General features: G+C 39.3%; 1 protein-coding gene across 1 annotated transcript; it reads right to left on the bottom strand.

Annotated features, from left to right (window-relative positions):
* Positions 1–470: 470 nt before the first annotated feature.
* Positions 471–20,246, bottom strand: LOC100753956 (zinc finger protein 54). The gene is made up of 6 exons (XM_027433968.2): positions 19,992–20,246; positions 19,132–19,310; positions 17,664–17,749; positions 13,538–13,613; positions 5,463–5,589; positions 471–3,933 (listed from the first exon to the last, which is right to left on the bottom strand). Exons 4-6 carry the CDS (start codon positions 13,565–13,567, stop codon positions 2,258–2,260), a joined length of 1,833 nt encoding a protein of 610 aa, XP_027289769.1. The 5' UTR covers positions 13,568–13,613; positions 17,664–17,749; positions 19,132–19,310; positions 19,992–20,246; the 3' UTR covers positions 471–2,257.
* Between the last annotated feature and the right edge of the window lie 555 nt (positions 20,247–20,801).

Below are 20,801 nucleotides of genomic sequence, written 5' to 3'. Positions count from 1 at the left end.
CTCTCTGTGAATCCTTGGACAACTGGACCCTCGCTATGGGAGAAAACGTACCATGTAATGGACATGGATCCAAAACATACACTGTCTTCTGGAGAGCCCTGTCACAGCCCTCCAGGCTGTTGCCACCTAACGTCACTGGACATGTTTCATTAAAGGCCATTACTTCTTTCTATGAGCCCTGGTGCTTCAGGACACTCACTCTCCCTCTGTCTATCTCTCTCTCTCTCTGTGTATGTGTGTTTATGTGTGTGAGTACATAAGGTGTTTATTGGAATTATTTACAGGCTGCTGTCCAGCTAATGCATCAGTGACTAGCTGAGAAGGGAACATCCAAAAATCCAGTAGTTGCTTTGTCCACTGTGCTGGATGATTCAGCTGGTCTTCAGTATATGCTCACACCCAATAGAAATAGGCCTCAATGCCAGAGAAGGAATAGATGTGTTTTCAAAGAAATGAGCTAACAAAAGACAATTAGTCCAAGGCTTTATTCTTGTCTGTCTTCATAGTGGATTCCAGGTGAAGGTGTGGCTTATGTGACTGATATTACTTCCAGCCTAAAGAACATTTTAAAAGGAGTGTCTGGACTGCAAGTGCATTCAGCCCCTTTAACAAAGTAGAAATAATCTCTCACAGGTGTTTGTCCATTTCTGAATTTTAGCTTTTGCAGATAATGTCAAGTTGAACACCTAGAGAAGCCATCATACCTAATAATGCCAGAATCTTTATTTCAATAATCTCACCACCTTTCACACATATTGGAAACAAAGCAATGACAACTACAAAGGACATCACCAGTGGATGGGAAAAAGACCACCAGGGCCCAACCCCACACAGAGAGCCGTAGACAACCAGGGAATGCTGGGAGCAGGAGACATGCTCTCCCCTCCAGAAAACACAAAACTACTGAGGGTACACTCAGTAGTAGGGGTATGTGCGGCAGCCTTATTGAAGACACCCATGGCCAGGCAGGAAGAGCTGGAGCAGTGCAGAGCAATGAGTCTGTGGGAGGTCCCTTCCTAGGCTCCTTGAAAGCCAAAGCAGGCTTGCTTCTCAGGAAGAAACTCAAATCCCCAGCTGCTCTGGATGCCCAACCAATGTCAACCTCCTCTGTGCCGCCTGCCCCTAGTTACCCCTCCCTACTTCCAACATCCCACCAGCAAGGGAAATAAGTCCCTGGGCAGATGTTTGTATTCAGGCGTCTATACTGTCCTGCCCTTGGGGTTCTGATAGGATATGCCCATAGCTGCAACCACCAAGAGCACTCACTACCTGTGCACATTCACAAATTTCCCTTTTATATGGACCTGGCCTACTTTTGATATTTCCTTCTTCTTCTTGGCCTATCTTTCCAATGAACAAGAAGATGGCAATTACAAGAGTATATTTTCAGAAGCATGACTTTTGAGATACACAGATAAATTAGAGACAAAATTAATTTTGTCTGCATTGTGATTTCTTTTGTTTGGAGACAGGATTAATGCAATCGTTGTTGTCTTGGAACTCACTCGGTCCATCACAAAGGCCTTAAAGGCTTACACTACCATGCCTGGCACTGTTAGGACAAAGATAAACGTTTTTTTCACAGCTTTTCCCAGGGTTGGAGATATCACTTAGTGGTTAAGAACACAGGTTGCTGTTTCAGAGGACATGGATTTGTTTGCCAACAAACACAGCAACTCACATTTGCCTGAAACTCAAGCTTTGGGGATTCTGGCCTCCACCTGAAGCAGGAATTCATGCAGTGCACAGTAAAACAAGCAAGCAAAACACACATACATAGTAAGACACATAAGATTTTACTGCAGTAACATTGAGAGAATTTTAATTTGGCATAAACCCTGTGATATTTTCTAAGATATAACTTCAAAAAAAGGTTTTCATAAGTTTCTTATCTTTATGTTTCTATTATGTATACAGTTGTATTTGTAAGCTGGGAATACCAGAAAATGGCATGTCACTGTATTTGCAATGGGATTTTTCTCTCCATCTTTTAAGACTTACAATATGGATAAAGATTATGTCAGTTTTGCTATTTGTAAATCTTCTTTCCAGTAATAATATTCTGATGTGTTCTAATATGTTTGCATCTAATGAAAGGTTTGACACATTACTGACAACTCCAAGGTATCTCTCCAGTATGGACTGTCTGATGTCTTATAAAATGTGACTTCAGGGTAAAGGACATGTCACATTCCAAACATGAACTGTATGAACTCTCTGATGATTCCTAAGACCTGAATTGCAAGGAAAGGATTTGTCACATTGCATACATTTGTAGGGTTTTTTTCCCTGTATGAACTCTTTCATGTGTTCTAAGTTTTGAGTTCTTGATAAAGGACATGTCACATTGTTTGCATTTGTAAAGACTCTCTCCAGTGTGAATTTTCTGATGCTCTCTGAGAGTCGAGCACTTAGAAAAAGATTTGTCACATTCCTTACAACTGTAAGGTCTCTCTCCAGTGTGAACTCTCTGATGTCTTCTAAGTTCTGAATTCCAGTTAAAGGACTTGTCACATTGCATACATTTGTAAGGTCTCTCTCCAGTATGAAGACGCTCATGTATTCTAAATTGTGTCTTGTGGGTAAAGGACTTGTCACATTCTTTGCATTTGTAAGGTCTCTCTCCAGTATGAACTCTCTCATGTATTCTTAGTTGTGAACTCCGGGTAAAGGACTTGTCACATTCTTTGCATTTGTAAGGTCTCTCTCCAGTATGAACACTCTGATGTTTTCTAAGATATGAGCTCCAGCTAAAGGATTTGTCACATTGCATACATTTGTAAGGTTTTTCCCCTGTATGAACTCTTTCATGTGTTCTAAGTTTTGAGTGCTCCTTAAAGGACTTGTCACATTGTATGCATTTGTAAGGTCTCTCTCCAGTGTGAACTATCTGATGTCTTCTAAGTTCTGAATTCCAGTTAAAGGACTTGTCACATTCCATACATTTATAAGGTCTCTCTCCAGTATGAACTCTCTCATGTGCTCTAAGTTGTGAGTTCTGGGTAAAGGACTTGTCACATTCTTTGCATTTGTAAGGTCTCTCTCCAGTGTGAACTCTCTGATGTCTTCTAAGTTCTGCATTCCAGGTAAAGGAGACGTTACATTCCATACATTTGTAAGGTTTTCCCCCAGTATGAACTCTCCGATGTCTAATAAGATCTGAATCCCAGATAAAGGACTTGTCACATTCCAGACATTTGTAAGGTGTCTCTTTAGTATGAACTTTATGATGTCTTCTAAGATGTGAACGAGAGGTATAGGACTTGTCACATTGCATGCAACTGTAAGGTCTCTCTCCAGTATGCACCCTCTTATGTCTTCTAAATTGTGAATTCCAAGTGAATGACATGTCCCATTCCATACATATATAAGGTTTCTCCAGAATATGAAGTCTTTGGTGTATTTTACAACTGGAATGCTGGTTGAAGGGTTTCTCACTAATGTTGCTGTGGCCGGGTTTATTTCCAGTATGAATTCTCTCATGATCAGTGAGGTAAGAGTCAGTCCTGAAACATTTCTTGCATTTCCCACACTGGTGTGGATATTCTTCAACATAGATTGGCTCCTGCAAAAACCTGGATGCAGAGCTCAAAGTGTTATCACCTTCTTCCTGCCTGTGATATTTCTCTGCAGTGCAGAGGCTCTGATCTTGAATTAAGTTGGAACTCAAATTTAAAGATTTCTCACAATCTTCAGATAGGCAAGGTTCTTCTCCAGTGTGCATGCTTTCATGTCTGTCTGGGTTTGATGAGTCAACAGAGGCATCGCTGTGATTACTGCATGTGTAGTTATTGGAGTTTTCTGTAGTTTCACTTGTTCTATAAAGTGCACATGTGGAGGGGTCATGAAGCACTTTGCCAAGCTCATTACACTGACAAGACTCCTTTTCAGTCTTCACATGCTGATGGACAGGATCACATTTTCGATAGTTCTCTGCAAATGAGAAACCTCAGATTCATATGCCTTGTTCCAATAATAAACCTGTGATAAATGAATGTCTTCTTAATTGTTATTTAACATAAGTAAAACTAGAACTCTTGAGATTAGAGCTCCCAGTAAGGGACAGTTTTCATTCAATATAATTGTATGGATTCTCACAAACACAGCATGGCAGCCTTCAAAGGTCAGTGATTTAAAACTGATATCTCATCTTTCTCAAAATATCTAACTGGAAAAAGATGAAAAAAAATAATTGATGATGGTGAATTAGCCTAAGGATATAGAACACTGAGTGTTTATATTTAGAATACATGTTTCTATCTTTCAATATTTCTGTCTCCGCAATTAATGAAGAGGAGTGTAATCCAATCCCAGGTTTACAGTATTTATACTTAGTAATGGATGCAAAGACAATATTCTACCAAAAATCATAGGCTTTAGCTTGTTTCAGCCGGGGTTGTCATGGGAAGCTATTGATTATTTCTGTCAGATAGTCTCAGAGTTCCACATACTACTATGTTTCATAACTTTCCTCATAGGGTTATTCTCAGGTCCACTCTGACTCCTGAGATTATTTTGTAGAGAATGTATATGCATTCACCATAAACGGTATAATAGGAAGTTATGCATACAAGGAAGACAATTACAGAATAACATTACTTCAAAGACCCAAGATAGACTTAAAAATTTGAAATATTTTTTGTGTCCAATTTCAGCACAATCAAATAAGACTGTATTTGTAATAGAATTAAGTCATCACAATACAGGTGTAATAATGCAGAAAGCCCTCCACAGTCATTACAACAGACAGGATGCATCCTGCATCAGGACACTACACTAAGTTAAATGACCAGGAATCCTATCAAGTGAAATTGAATATCAAAAAACATTCTCAGCTCTTGCTTTCTCTTTCACTTGAAGCCTTCACTGTTTTCTTGCTTATTCACAAGTCCACTCTACTTGAGGCTACTCCTTTCTCTCTTCTTTCAAGGGCAATCTCATTTGTTCCAGACAGTTAATCATGATTACCTTGTATGCAATAATCCACCAGTACTTCCAGGCAGTCCATAACCCATGCCAGAACTTTTAGAAACAATACAGAAGTCTAACACAATACTGGGCTGAGTATATGACAACATAAAGCAGAGGACTTAAATAAGTTATCTGGATTGATATTTCTTGTCAAATTCCTCAGTATATTTAGTATTTTCCATTTTATTTGTCTTGAATTCTTCTCACAATAAAAAAACATGTCTATTGTGATAATAGACAAGAAGCTTTAAAACATGAGTGCAAATGTTATATGCTACTGAGTCTATGGATGAATCTTGGAACCAAAATATAAAGTGGAATGGAAATTGGAAAGAGAATCCTAAATAGCTGAAAATGTGTTTCAAACTACTAAATCTGCCTTGTCTCCTCTTTGTAATTTCAGGACTTCTTAACAGATTTTACAACCTATTTAGCGAAAACAAAAAAAAAAAAAAGATACGTTGGTCATTCAACAAGCAAAATATTCTCACCCACAAAGTCCAGGTTGCTGTAATTCTCCAACATCACATCAATGCACAAAGCCCTCTGACCAGAGTCGAGGCATTCCCACTCCTCCTGGGAGAAGTCCACTGCTACATCCCTGAATGTCAACACACCCTGAAACACAAAAGAATGGTTTGACCAAGTGCTACTTGGATGTGCTTTCCTGGATAGAAAAGGCAACAGAGTGTAAAGGAGGAACTAAGATAATTACTCAAAAATAGCATTTCTCAATACATTCACATTCTATCACGAATGATGTAACTTTGTAAAAACAGGATGAAATAACAGTCTTACAAGCAGTATACATGACACAAGAAATAAATTTAATATCTAGACACAGTTATCTATCTGTTATGTATGTGGTGTTTATGTCACATAGGATCCTATTGTACATGTCTCTGCTTTAAATGCTTTACCTGTAGATGATGATAAAACACTGACACAAGAATCTTACAGAACACCAAACAGACTGGACCATAAAAAGACTTCCTTCGCAACATAATAATCCAAACTCCAAAACTTCAGAATAAAGAGAAAATATTAAGAGCAGCAAAGGAAAAAGGCCAAGTCACATATAAAGGCAGACCTATCAGAATCACACCCAACTTCTCAATGGAAACTTTGAAAGCCAGAAGGTCCTGGATAGAAATCCATGGATGCCAACCCAGACTACTGTACCCAGCAAAACTTTCAATCACTATAGATGGAGAAAACAAGATATTCCATGACAAAACCAGACTTAAAGAATACATATCCACAAATCCAGCACTACAGAAAGTTCTAGAAGGAAAACTCCAACCCAATGAAGACAACTACACTCACAAAAATATAGGCAATAGATAATCCAATTCTAACAAACATGAGAAGAAACAGGAGGGGGAAATCCACACACAATGACACCACCAACTATAAATCCAAAACAAACAAGAACAAACAATCATTAATATCCCTCAATGTCAATGGTCTTAACCTGCCCATAAAAAGATATAGGCTAACATAATGGAAACGAAGACAGAAATCAACCTTCTGCTGTTTACAAGAACAAACCTCAACTTCAGAAGAGTTTACAAGAACAGGCCTTACCTCAGAGTAAAAGGTTGGGAAAAGATTTTCCAATCAAATGGACCCAAGAAAGAAGCTGGCATAGCAATTCTAATATCTAACAAATTAAACTTTAAACTAAAATCAATCAAAAGAGATGAAGGGCATTTCAAACTCATCACAGTAAAAGTCCATCAAGATGAAGTCTCAATCCTAAACGTCTATGCCCTGAATATGAAGGCACCCACATTTGTAAAAGAAACATTACCAAAGCTCAAACCACACATAAAACCACACTCACTTAAAGTAGGAGACTTCAACACCCCCTTTTCACCACTAGACAGGAAAAATAGACAGAAACATAACAAAGAAACAAAGAATCTAACAGAAATTATGATCCAATTGAGATTAACAGACATCAATAGAACATTCCATTCAAACACAAAAGAATATACCTTCTTCTCAGTGCCACATGGAACCTTCTCTAAAATTGACCACATACTTGGCAACATAGCAAGCATCCACAAATACAAAAAAATTGAAATAAACTCCTGTATCTTATCAGAACATCAAGCTTTAAGATTAGAATTCAATAGCAATACAAATTGCAGAAAACCTACAAACTCATTGAAATTGAATAACACCCAATTGCACCATTCCTGGGTTGAGGAAGAAATAAAAAAGGAAATTAAAGACTTCCTAGAATTTAATGCTTGTCTCCGTACCTGTAATTTAACTTTATACTTATCTAGCTCTATATGCAACTTAAATTAAACTGTTCTAAGTCTCATATTTCTAAATTGCTATGTATCTCTAAATGATGGTAAACATTTAAAGTCATAAAGGTCTATTTCAAACTAACAAAATATTAATACCATTCAGTCTATCCTATAAGCCATTTACAAAGGTACAGCTTTTATTACAAAAAGGGATTTTTCTCTAACTAAAGGCAAACTTTTAACTGCTGAGATACTAAACAGACAGACAGCCCTCAAATGCTCAGAGATTTAGAGAATATGGCATTTAAAATGTCTTGTTAAAAAGCTTTTTATAACAGAGATAGGCCAGCTGCTGGCCCCACCCCATTTCCTCCAAGAAGACTGATGGGCACTGAAGAAGCTTCATCTGGAGTCAGTGACAACGCTGATCACTGAGCAACCCTGCCCTTCACCTCAACTGCTACAAAGTATTCCAGATCGTGGATAAGATGACAGTGGAATCGACTTTCCCTGCATTGCTTGGGACAACTGTAGGCGAGTCTTCCTATAGTCTAATCCACAGGTCACATGCTATCAGCAAGAAGGCAGGTGTCCTGCAGCCCGCTACTATGGATGGAGGACCTTGGGGATGGCTGTCCATGCAGCCTGCTGGCAAGTCTCTGTTATTCTTTAATCATTGATTCAGGTAAAATCTTATCCTTCTCAAGAACTCTGATGCTTTTGATGACTGGTAGTCTTGCCAGCTTAAAGCAAAACAGATTCCAGGAACAGGTATTTTAGGGTTTATCTATGTGAAGATAGGAAAGTCTAAGATGTATGAAGATCTAAGAATGTAGTTACGAAGGCCTGAGGATAAAAAGGCTTAAGTGATGAAAAAATAAGTTGAGACATTAAAAAGAATAAAATATGTTCCAGATTTCTCTATTTCTCATGCTACTGTTCATAGTCAGTCCTACAATACCACTATGAGATCATAACTACAAGGTCAAGACTAAGATGATTTTCAATGTCCTCAAAAAAATCTATTTTAAAATGATAATGCCTTCAGCCAAGTTGCTTCTAACATGAACAAGCTGCTAATATGTCTAATACTTATGTTTCCACAAACTCTAAGGATTCTTGTAAAATCCAGGAAGTTGAATCAGATCCAAAGAGGTCAGATTCACTCCAGGTAATATTCAACCTTTCCCCGGTCCCAAATTCCCTTCTCTCATCTTGGGACACCTCAGGAACCCCTCCCTCGCCTTACAATAAGTAGAGGTGGGAATGAAAGGTGATTGGCTCTACCTCTGTAAGAGTCAGACCCTGCTCCCTGACAAGTCAGGGCATGCGTAAGGAAATGTGATACGTCATCACCACGTCACCCATGAGGACACTGGGCATACGTGGAACCTCAGTGCGCATGCGCAGTCTTCCCTTTAAAGCTCCAACTAACTCTGCTTTCATTCTCTTCTTTCCTACTCTCTGTTTCTTCTCTTCTCTGTCTACGCACTCTCCCTGTCTCTGTATGGCGACCGACCATGGCAGTCAGCCATTACCCTGTTCCTCTTCTTAGTCTCCCCATTCTGCCGGGCCTTATAATAAACTTATAGTCAACATGTCAAAAAAAAAAAAAAATCATCCACTGTGACTAAGTAAGATTCATTCCATGGATGCAAAGATGGTTCAACATCTGCAAAAGAAAAACCACATGATCATCTCACTAGATGCTGAAAAAGCCTTCGACAAAACCCAACATACCTTCATGATAAAGATCTTGGAGAGAACAGGAATAACAGGAACATATCTAAACATGATAAAAGCAATATACACCAAACCAACAGCCAACATCAAACTAAATGGAGAGAAACTCAAAGCGATTCCTCTAAAATCAGGAACACGACAAGGCTGTCTACTCTCTCCATATCTCTTTAATATTGTACTTGAAGTTCTAGATAGAGCAATAAGACAACAAAAGGAGATCAAAGGGATACAAATTGGAAAGGAGAAGTCAAACGTTCACTATTGGCACATGATATGATGGTCTACATAAGTGACCCGAAAACTTCTACCAGGGAACTCCTACAGCTGATAGACACCTTCAGCAAAGTAGCGGGATACAAAATTAACTCAAAAAAATGAGTAGCCCTACTATATACAGATGATAAATGCAATGAGAAAGAAATCAGAGAAACATCACCCTTTACAATATTCACAAGCAACATAAAATATCTTGGGGTAACACTAACCAAAAAAATTGAAAGATCTATACAGTAAGAACTTTGAGTCTCTAAAGAAAGAAATTAAAGAAGATACCAGAATGTAAAGATCTCCCATACTCTTGGATAGGTAGTATCAACATAGTAAAAATGGCAATTTTTCCAAAAGTAATCTACAGATTCAATGCAATCCCCATTAAAATCCCAACACAGTCTTCATAGACCCTGAAAGAACAATACTAAACTTTATATGGAAAAACAAAAAAACCTCAAGATAGCCAAAACAACTCTGTACAACAATGGATCTTCTAGAGGCATCACCATCCCTGATTTCAAGCTCTATTATAGAACCATAGTTCTGAAAACAACTTGGTATCGGTAGAAAAATAGACAGATAGATCAAAGGAATAGAATTGATAACCCTGATATTAATCCACATACCTATGACCACCTGATTTTTGACAAAGAAGCTAAATCTATACAATGGAAAAAACAAATGGTGCTGGCACAACTGGATTCAGACATGCAGACGACTGCAGGTAGATCCATATCTATCATCATGCACAAAACATAAGACCAAATGGATCAAAGATCTCAACATAAATCCAAACACACTGAACCTTTTAGAAGAGAAAGTGGGAGATACCCTTGAGTGAATTGGTACAGGAGACCACTTCCTGAACATAACACCAGTAACACAGACATTGACATCTACAATTAATAAATGGGTGCTCCTGAAACTGAGAAGTTTCTATAAGGCAAAGGACACAGTCAGTAAGGCAAAACAACAGCCCATAGAATGGGAAAAGATCTTCACCAAACCCATATCTGATAAAGGGCTGATCTCCAAAATATACAATGAACTCAAGAAGCTAGTCTCCAAAACACCAAACAATGAAATTAAAAAGTGGGGTGCAGAACCAAATAGAGAATTCTCAAATGGAATCTAAAATGGCTGAAAGACATTTAATAAAGTGCTTAAAATCCTTGACCATCAGAGAAATGCAACTCAAATCAATTCTGAGATAACATCTTATACCAGCCAGAATGGCTGAAATAAAAAACTAAACGACAGTCTATGCTGGAGAGGATGTGGAGAAAAAGGAACACTCCTCCATTGCTGGTGGGAGTGCAAACTTGTAAGACCACTTTGGCAATCATTATGGTGGTTGCTCAGAAAAATGGGAGTCAGTCTACCTCAAGATCCAGCAATTCCTCTCTTGGTCATATACCCAAACAATGCACGTTCACACAAGGACATATGTTCAACCATGTTCATAGCAGCATTGTTTGTAATAGCCAGAACCTGGAAGCAACCTAGATGCCCCTCAACTGAAGAATGGATAGAGAAAATGTGGTACATTTATACAATGGAGTACTATTCAGCAGAAAAAACAACGGAATCTTGAAACTCGCAGGCAAATGGATGGAACTAGAAGAAACCATCCTGAGTGAGGTAACCCAGTCACAAAAAGACAAAGATGGTATATACTCACTCATATATAAATTTTAGACGTAGAGCAAAGGATTACCAGCCTACAATTCTCTTCACAAAAGAAACTAAGAAACAAGAAGGACTCTAAGAGAAAAATTCATGGACCCCAGAGAATGGGAAGGGGCAGGATCTCATGAGCTAATTGGGAGCATGAGGGTAGGGGAGAGGGAGCTGCCAGAATGAGAGGAGAAGAAGAGGAGGGGAGAGAAGGGGAAGAGAAGAAGAGAAGGAGAGAGGAGGAAATGGAGAAGCAGAAATGTTGAGTTGGGGGTAGAATAGAGGAGAGCAGGTAGAATAGAGGAGAGCAGGATGAGAGATACCATAACAGAGGGAGCCATTATAGGTCTGAGGAGAGATCTGGCACTAGGGAGATTTCCAGGGATCTACAAGGATGAAACGAACTGACAATCTAGGCAATGGTGGAGAGGATAACCTAAATTCCCTTCCCCTACAATGAGACTGATGACTACTTTTTATGCCATCCCAGAGGCAGAGGCAGAGGCAGGCAGATCTCTGTGAGTGCGAGGCCAGCTTGGTCTTCAGAGCAAGTGCCAGGATAGTCTCCAAAGCTACACAGAGAAACTCTGACTCAAAAAAACAAACAAACAAACAAAAACAAAAAAACAAAAAAAAGAAGGGACTTTAAGAGCCCATCACACGTGAAGGGATGCACTCTTGGCCTGGACACATGAGGGAGGGCCTAAGCCCGGCCCAGGATGATGTGGTGGACATTGGGGAGCCCCGTCCAGGGCGCTACCCTGCCTGCTGAGTGGAGGGTGGATTGGGTAGGGGGTAGGTGGAGTTTGGGGGGAGGGGAGGGAGAAGGGATTGACATGTGAAGCAAGCTTGTTCCTAATTTGAACTAAAAAATAATAATAATAAAAAAAAACACTGACTCATTCTTGTCTGTATTTGTGCCTCACAAGACTGAATTCTAACAGGCTCAGGTTGGATGTTTATACACTAGGTCCAATGTCACACCATTAACTAGGAAAGAGGAAGGTATAGAAGAATATATGACTGATTTTATTTCCACAGTAGGATGGATTGTAACAGGAGTACATTGACATATAAGGTAAACAGCCTATGGAGTTAATTTCCTCACAATAATTGGGCCAGTGTAAATAGAGAAAAATCTGCATCTGCAATATTTGATACAATCCAAAATCTTCCTAAGAATATGCATGAGCCTACAGAGACAAATGACAATTTAAGAATTTTTAGAGAATTTTGCTTCACTCATAAACTAATAAAAATTAAGCCAGGAGTTGGTAGAGCAGGCCTTTATTCCAGCAATTGGGAGGCAGGGGCAAGTGGAACTCTGTGAGATGGAGACCAGCCTGGTCTACAACAGCAAGTTCCAGGACAGTATCCAAAGCCTCTATCTCAAAATTCACAAAAAAAATTGAAGGAATTCCAAGAAATACATCAAAAATTGTTTAAGATATAGGTAAGTGAATCCATACCAGTTAAACTTTGAATAAGGCTAATGTCAAGAATTTATCAAAAATTAATTTAATACCAAGAAAATAAAATTGCACATCAACAAATGGGCTAAACAGACAGTTTTCAAAGACAGAATCTCTATTGGCCAATAAACAATGAGAGCGTTCTCAGGATCACAAAAAGGCCACCATTGAAATGCAAATTAAAACTACTTGGAAATACTGACTCACCCCAGACAGAATGTCTGTTATTAACTAAACTGACAATAAAGGTGAGATGGCATAGGAAGGGAAAAGAGGCCTTACTCACTATTGATGGAGGGGAGTGTGTAAATTAATACAGCTATTTTGGGAATCAGTTTGGATTCATGAAACAAACAAACAAAAAAAAAAAACAAAAACTGAAGACAGAACTAACATATGACACAGCTATTTCACTCCTGGCCATATACCCAATGATAAACACACCCCACCATAGAGATATTTATACTCCATCTTTACTGCTATTGTTATCATAAAAGGGAAAGTACTAGCATCAAAGATTTATCTATCAACAGAGGAATGAAAGTAATATGAAAATTTTATAAAACTTTGTGCATTTCAGCTATAGAGAAAAAAAAATTCGCCGGAAATGGACAGATGTGCAATACTCAGTGCAGTCATCCCTTTCAGAAAGAAAACAGAAAGAAAACATAATTGCTCACGCATTATCTCCCAATCACATGTGTATATAGAAACAATGTTAATGTGGACACAGTATAACTTATAGAAAAGAGAACAGGAAGGTTAAATTACCAGGGACTGAATGCAGGAAATGAACACCAGTTATGGATAAGTTACTTAAGCTAAGAGATTTTCTAGTTCTACTTTGTGAAAGGTTTTTGGGGTTTAGGTGGTGGATAAGCAAATCAAAATATATTCAGTTGTGAAATATGAAATCCCACGTGAGACTCCAAAGCTTCTGTGCCCTGTGAGGAGTCAACCTGTATAGACTACATTGAGTTTTACACTCTTTGGGTCTGCTTATTGCAATGTGAGATTTTATTGTTGTCTGTTCACAGAATTATCATAATAAAAATTTAAAAATTATTACAGTCAAAAAAATAACAACTTTTAAGCTATGAGAGTATAACATATTGATATAGACAAGAAAGGACAACTGACCTGTGACATATTTACTGGAGAATTAGCCATTTCTTACTGTTTTGCTTCTTTGAGTTTCTCTTTCTGGTACAATTGCCTATAAAAAATAAATGGTTAGAATGTACGAGGAATACTGAAACCTGTCAGAGAACAATGTCAAACCACATGAAAAGTCCCAAGAAAGAGAGTATGACCAGGTGTCTGGTCAATGATCCTAAAGAATGGAGAGCATAGAAAGACATTTGAAGCTTGAAGAAAAAAATCACCATTGAGCATCTTGTTGCACAAAGAACACTACTCTCTTAAAATTGACGGAGACCAAGACAGTCACCACTAACACAATTAATTTCATGAAAACAGCACTGCAAATAATGAATTAGAGGAAAAACATACACAGGACAGTCAGAGGAATCTTCCATGAGAACATGGGAATAATAACTTTAAAGGGAAGAGTAGATAATTACAGGAGAACTGGGAAGTAATTATCTAAGAGAAAGACAGCAAACCACTATTTCTCAAAAAACAAAGAAAATGACTCCTACCAAAAATCCAACAGCAAAAACATAAAAACCAAACCAGAAGAAATAAAATGCTATGAAAAAGAAAAAAACAGGCCACACTGAAAATGAAAATAAGGACTCCTCAATTAAATAAACAAGCCCTCAAAGGACTCACCGTCCTGCTCCACAGATATATATATGGTCACACATGTTCATTGCTGCTCTGCTCACAAGAGGTAAAAAAGGGAAACAACCTAAATGTCCCTGAACCAGATGAATGGATAGTGAACGTGTGATACATATACACTATGCAATACTATTCAGCTGTTAAGAAAACTGAAATCATGTCCTTTGCAGATAGACAGACTTGAGTGAGGTAACCCAGACCTGGAAAGACAGACAATGCATGATCTTTCTCATAGGAAGTGCCTAGCTCCAAATCTTCAGATGTGAGTCCACAACCTGGAGTGACTGCAGTAACCAGAAAAGTAACAAGACAGCACTGGGAGGTGTTAGGGATTGACAGAGATGGAGGTAACAGGGAACAAGTGATCTCTAGGGGAAAGCAGAAAGACAGTGGTGAGGATTTAATGATGGAAAAGAGCTGGATATAAACATAGAAGAATGAGGGTAAAATAATAGTAAGGGTGTCTGAAAAATTCAAAGGAAGCCACCTATTCCTTGACTAGTATCCATCAATATGGTGATATCTTGCTTGTACAAATAAAGCCTGTGTGAGGGACAGAGAATGGAGCTAGCTGTGGGTGGCGCACACTTTTAATCCTAGCAATATGAAGGTAGAGGCAGATGGATCTCTGAGTGGGAGGCCATCATGATCTACAGAGTGAGGTCCAAGAAAGCCAGGACTATACAGAGAAACAATGAGTTGGAAAAAAATGACTTCTACCTAGATGGGACACCAGGTCTCATTTTAGCTGGTTGCAAACCACCATGCAGTTACTTTGAAATTAATTCAGGACTTCTGGCAGAGCAGCCATTGCTCTTAATATTTGAGTCATCTCTCCAGCCCCACTGCCATTTTTTGAGGAAAATGATAATGGATCATAGACAAGGAGCAAGCCAAGCCACAGTTTACCAACTTAGAATCTCAGCAGACCAGAGAGAAAGCTCCTGTTTCTCCCTCCTTATATCCCAGGCATCTCACTTTCCAATCTGTCACTACAGACATACAGACCTATATGCTTAGCTAGTGGGAAACTCGATACTATGACCTTCAGACAGGCTTTTATTTGTACAAGTAAGATTATCACCACACACCAACTAAAATGCCTGATACATATAAGTCTCAAAAGAAAGTATACTTAGTGAACAAATGATAAATTCCCAATGATGATGCAATTAAGACGCTCCTCTGAAGAGCCACAGAATTTCCACCCAAACAATGAACACAAGGTGTAGGATGCCTTCTTTAAACTTGTTGCACACAGTTGTTGAAGAGAATTCTAAACAATCCAGGGTATTGCTGTTGCACATGGTTGCCTCCCAAAGAAAGATGTTAAGTCCCTAGTATTGAAGAAGCCACACAATACCCACACAATTCCTAGAGGACTAGAGATGAAACTGATTTTAATGCTTGCTGCCTGGCAACTACCTTTCATGGTACCAGGAGGAAACATGCAATTATTCAAAGGAAACTGCCAAGCAAGAGTCCTACTCGGCTGTGACACCTCCGAACGAAAACAATGCACTCCGCATGACAGCCCTAAGGGTGCAAGGGTGGCACACATACCTCAGAGGTAACCAACATATTCTATTTGGACTAAGACACTCTCAAAGACAGAAAACAAATACCTGGTACTGGAAACCTACCCATGTCTCCAGGGCTAGGAAAGGCATGGATCTTGGAGGAGAACCTACAACCACTGCTTTATTTCTACAAACCACAAGATCACACAGTAATTATACAGCCTTCAAATCACCAGATAACTCAGAAGAATTAAGGATTCTTCTGTTAGATGAAAGCAGTACAAAGTTGAAACTGGTGTTATAATCCTATGAATGTACTGGCTATGTCTTGCTAAAAATTCTTTCTGTAGCTTATTCCTTTCTGTTAAAACTTCAGTTTTACTTCCCACAGTTCAGCACCATCTGATCTTTTACTGGGAACAAATTTCTCCCATGCATTTGGATATTTACAGATTATACTTCCTAGCTTTGTGTAAAACCTGTTCTCCATAAACAGGCTCTAGTTTACTGACTACATCCCTTAGCTATATTTGAGAACTGTTTCCCACTATCAGGTCCTTGTTCCTCTCTCTATTATAACTGAAGAGACCTGTATTCCTCCCATTAATTATCTTATTGACAGGAATTTGGTCAGTGGTTAAGGCAAATGCATGCCATCTAAGACATTCCCCAATATTCAAGGAAAAAGAATTAATACACACCCAAAGTTTTTGATTCATAGCTGCCTAGAAGTATAGAAAAAAATAAGCATATCCTTGGTTTTACATCACTAGCAGAAAGAGAAGCCATAACCAAAACTAACCCTGTACTAAAAGATCCTCAAACTACTTGTTTTATTAACTCAAGATTTTAGCTCAGATAATTACTGCTCACTCCTGTTTCCCCTGAGAAGATAAAAACAAAGATACTTTCCCTGGTCATCCTCAAGGAAAAGTAAACTGTCCTAAAGGCCTGTGCTGCCACTGAGGCCAAAGCATGTTTTGTTTCTTGTGTAAATTCAACTTAGACCCTCTCTGTGACTCACAGGCCTATGCAACTAATGCTCAAAGTTTCTATTAGCAGTTTTAGTTTATTGCTCTGTATGTACATCTTATCGACCTTGCTGACCCCAAGATACTCAAGCTTCATATTTTATTGTAAAAAGAATCACTGTTTTTAATGTATATATATCTGTAACCCCATGAACTGGGATAGTCAAAGAATTTGAAAGACAAAGAAATGGAGAAATAGACAGAAACAGAGAAACAGAACAGCAAGACAAAAAGACAGCAAAGGAAGAAGGATAAAGAATATGCAGAGAAGCAATTTTGTATAAGTTAATTCCTTTTTCCTTCAGATTTTGGTTTCCTTGCTTATTTGAAGTTCCTTTTTTTGAAACCTGAGCAAAAAACTTGTAAACAGAACTTATAAATTTTTCAATAGTTTACTGAACATATTCATCATAATTTCCAACAGACAATAGAAGACAGGATGGATGGAATGTAGCAAGCTGCAAATATACTTCCTGATTCTTTTGAAAACACTGGTGGAATTATTTGTAGGAATGGAGACAAAAAACTGCAGGTAGAGAATGTGCTAGAAAAACAAATGTCCAAAATCCTGAAAACAATAAACCTATTGTTTATTTTCAATCATTTTATAATAAGAAGATTGCAATAAACATTATTCAACAATGGCATGAAAACATGGTCAGTGGTGTGAATGAATAAAGAAAGTATCACTCACATGCATAGTGAAATAGAATTTTATTTGAATCTATTATCAATTATTCTGAAGTAAGTCTTTTCCTGCCTACATTAGGATAATCCTGAAGAGACTGTTCTCAGAAGAAGTCTCCAGAATTATTGCTAGTGAAACACAATGTGTCAAAACAAATTTCATGTCCCACTTCCCCCTCCCATTGATCCCATTCCACACTTTAACCAATCCCTCCACCATACCTGTATCCTAAGCTTCTGTTACCTCTGTCCTTCCAGGTCCCCCTGTTCTGCTGCACAGGTGAGCAGGTCTGGGTGATCAGTGAGCCCTGCACATGAGAAAGAGATTGTTTAGGAAGCCCCTGGATTTCTCACACAGTACTGTGCTCAGTAGATGAAGATAAAACTAAATGCAGGAATATACAAATGATTTCCTAACTGTCATGCACTGTCACAGTACTGGTAATGTTATAAAGCCTTTTTAGTTGGCATCTCTTGAATCCTACATCCAATCCTAGCTCAGTCAAAACTGAGGGGCAGAAATGGTTCTGAATGATTAGGAAGAGATTATTGTACACTAGAGAGGTTCTGAATTTAATATGAACCAATAACAGTGGAGACTTACACCTTCCAAAAGGAACACACAAGAAGGCAGAACATCACAAGCATTTCTGTTCCATTGAGGATTTCATTTATTCTGTGGGGCATGAGACTCATTCATACAAAGCTCACACACTTGCCAATTAGTTTCTCAAGAAATACTGAGGAGGGCCGGGCGTTGGTGGTGCACGCCTTTGATCCCAGCACTCCAGATGCAGAGGCAGGCGGATCTCTGTGAGTTCGAGACCAGCCTGGTCTACAAAAGCTAGTTCCAGGACAGCCTCCAAAGCCACAGAGAAACTCTGTCTCAAAAAACCAAATAAAAAAATAAAAAAATACTGAGGAGGAGCAAGGGAGACTACAAGGAAACAATTCTTAGCCGTGCAAACCATACTGCTGCAATTCTGCAACATCCACTACCAAGCCACAGGGAAGGCTACAGGCATTGCCATTCCTCATGGGAGAAGCCCCCAGTCACACCACTGACTGTCAAGAGAACACAGAAGAAAACCCAACAGTTGAACACTCATATTGGTGCACAGCTTTAATTCTAGAACTTTGGAGACAGATGTTGGTGGAACTTGGTGTTTTCCAGACCAGTCTGGTCTACCTGGTGAGTTTGGGCCAGACACATCAACACTTGAATTCATGTCTCAAACACAGCCAACACCACAATAAAAGAATCACAATTTCATCATGTTTCCATGGACAGAGTGACTTTTTTGGATCAAGTAGCCAAATTAATATTACATTTTTTTCTGATATAGATGAGGTATCATAATTATTCCAACCATGCTTTTTTTTTTTTTTTTTTGGTTTTTCGAGACAGGGTTTCTCTGTGTAGCTTTCAAGCCTATCCTGGCACCTGCTCTGGAGACCAGGCTGGCCTCGAACTCAGAGATCCGCCTGCCTCTGCCTCCAGAGTGCTGGGATTAAAGACATGACATGAGCCACCAATGCCCAGCTTCCAACCATTATTTTTAACAGCATTGTATACCCCAATGCATTTACATTTCTTTTGTTGTTGGTTTTTTTTTTTTCCTATTTTCCTCTGAAACATGGTCTTATTGTGTAGTGGCAACTCTCCTTGAAGTAATTATGTACACCTTACCAGCCTCCAGCTTACTTCAGTACATGCATCCACCATCTGAGTTGTTTAAAGGCCGCTAGTGGTGATGCACACCTTTAAGAACTATGCAGACGCGGGCAGCGGGATGTCTGTGAGTTTGAGGCCAGACGGGTTTACAGAATCAGTTCCAATACAGCCAGAGCTACACAAAGATAACCTGTCTGGGAAAAACAAGAAAACTTGTTCTACAGGCCCGGCAAAAACACTTTTACGAATGCTATATTTACATCACAGTGTACACACGTCTGAGAGTGAAAATTAGTAGTGGATAAAAGTATGCTTTGAAAAGATTATGTTTGTTCCGGGACAGCCTCCAAAGCCACAGAGAAACCCTGTCTCAAAAACCAATAATAATAATAATGATGATAATAATATAAAGTAAAAAATAAAAGATTATATTTAACAGTACACTGTGGTACTCGAAAAAAAATATAGTTTCAGATTAAAAGAAATTTTGAGGCGTTTCTCGGTTATAATCTAAAAACTCTCTGCTAATCCAAGTCTCCGTTTCCATATTCCACTCTCTTGTATATGGAAATTTATAACATGGAAATTAGTATGGATGATTGTAAAATTCAAGATCCTTGTCATCTCCACCATAGCAAAGAGAATCATGCTTGCACATCTTCAGATAAATTCAAATATTCTAGAATATTTTTACAAGTATATTTTGACAATCAAAATATCAACTGAAAATATCAGGCGTATTCCATATGATCTAAAATACACCAAAAAAAGACATCCACAGCAGTATCTCGGATCCGGCTTCCTGATGAGCAGCAGAGAAACCGCTCGCACCCCCGCTCCCTCCCTCCCGGTCCCAGCCCCGCAGCTCCTCTGACCTGGGAGCTTCCAGGGCCGCCGGGCTGCGGTTCCCGCCACTGCGCTGCTGACTGCTGACTTTCCCAGGCCGCCCCGCGAGCGCGGACACTGCGGCTCCCGAGGTCTCAGGTCCCCGCGGACCCGCCGCGTCCTCCGCACCCGGGTCTGCAGCGCGCCGCTCCCACCGTGCAGGTCCCAGAGATCCTGGTCGGGTCTTCCTCATCCAGTTCCGGACCACATGGCTCACCGTGTTTAACAGGGAATGGAGGAATTTCCGGTCCCGTCAGCCTGGATCTTTGGAGACTCCTCCTCCTGGACACTCCCACTTAAAAAAAAAAATCCACTTTTGGTCACATGGTTTGTCAAAATCGCCTACAGGGATGGTGGGGAGGCTCGCCTTTCTAGATTAATTGCCCAACTGCACTTCCCTGATTCTTTTCTTCTGATTAGACCTTGTCACCGCCCCATTAGGTACCTGTCCCTCCCACTCCATCTCCTGCTGCCTTCCACACAGCTCCAGCTGGCAGGCTGCCCTGGAACTACTTTGCATAGACTCTCCACTGGCTTCCTGCCAGCCCAGTCCTTATCTGCATCCAGAAGGATGCTGCACCCTTAATTATGACACCATTTTGAGTTCTGAACCCTTAGCATAAAAGACAGGCAGCATTCCCTGCTTCACTACCAGCCTCCCGGCCTATATACTTACACCAAAGGATAACAGGCTAAATTCAGATGCCAGCTTTGGATCAATAACACAAATAAGGAAAGACAAAACGAAATACTACAATTTGGCGCTGGTGAGATACTATTTAGGAAATTGGAATTTGAAT

The sequence above is a fragment of the Cricetulus griseus genome, chromosome 9 (assembly GCF_003668045.3).
Source record: "Cricetulus griseus strain 17A/GY chromosome 9, alternate assembly CriGri-PICRH-1.0, whole genome shotgun sequence".
NCBI classification, from domain to species: Eukaryota; Metazoa; Chordata; class Mammalia; order Rodentia; family Cricetidae; genus Cricetulus; species Cricetulus griseus.
This window is presented reverse-complemented; position numbering and strand designations above follow the sequence as displayed.

Coding starts and splice junctions, on each gene's coding strand:
- LOC100753956 (XM_027433968.2), bottom strand. CDS start 13,567: ATGGCTAATTCTCCAGTAAATATGTCACAG. Junction 5,590..13,537: donor CTCCAGTAAATATGTCACAG/GTCAGTTGTCCT, acceptor TTTGTGTTTCAG/GGTGTGTTGACATTCAGGGA. Junction 3,934..5,462: donor CAGCAACCTGGACTTTGTGG/GTGAGAATATTT, acceptor TCTCATTTGCAG/AGAACTATCGAAAATGTGAT.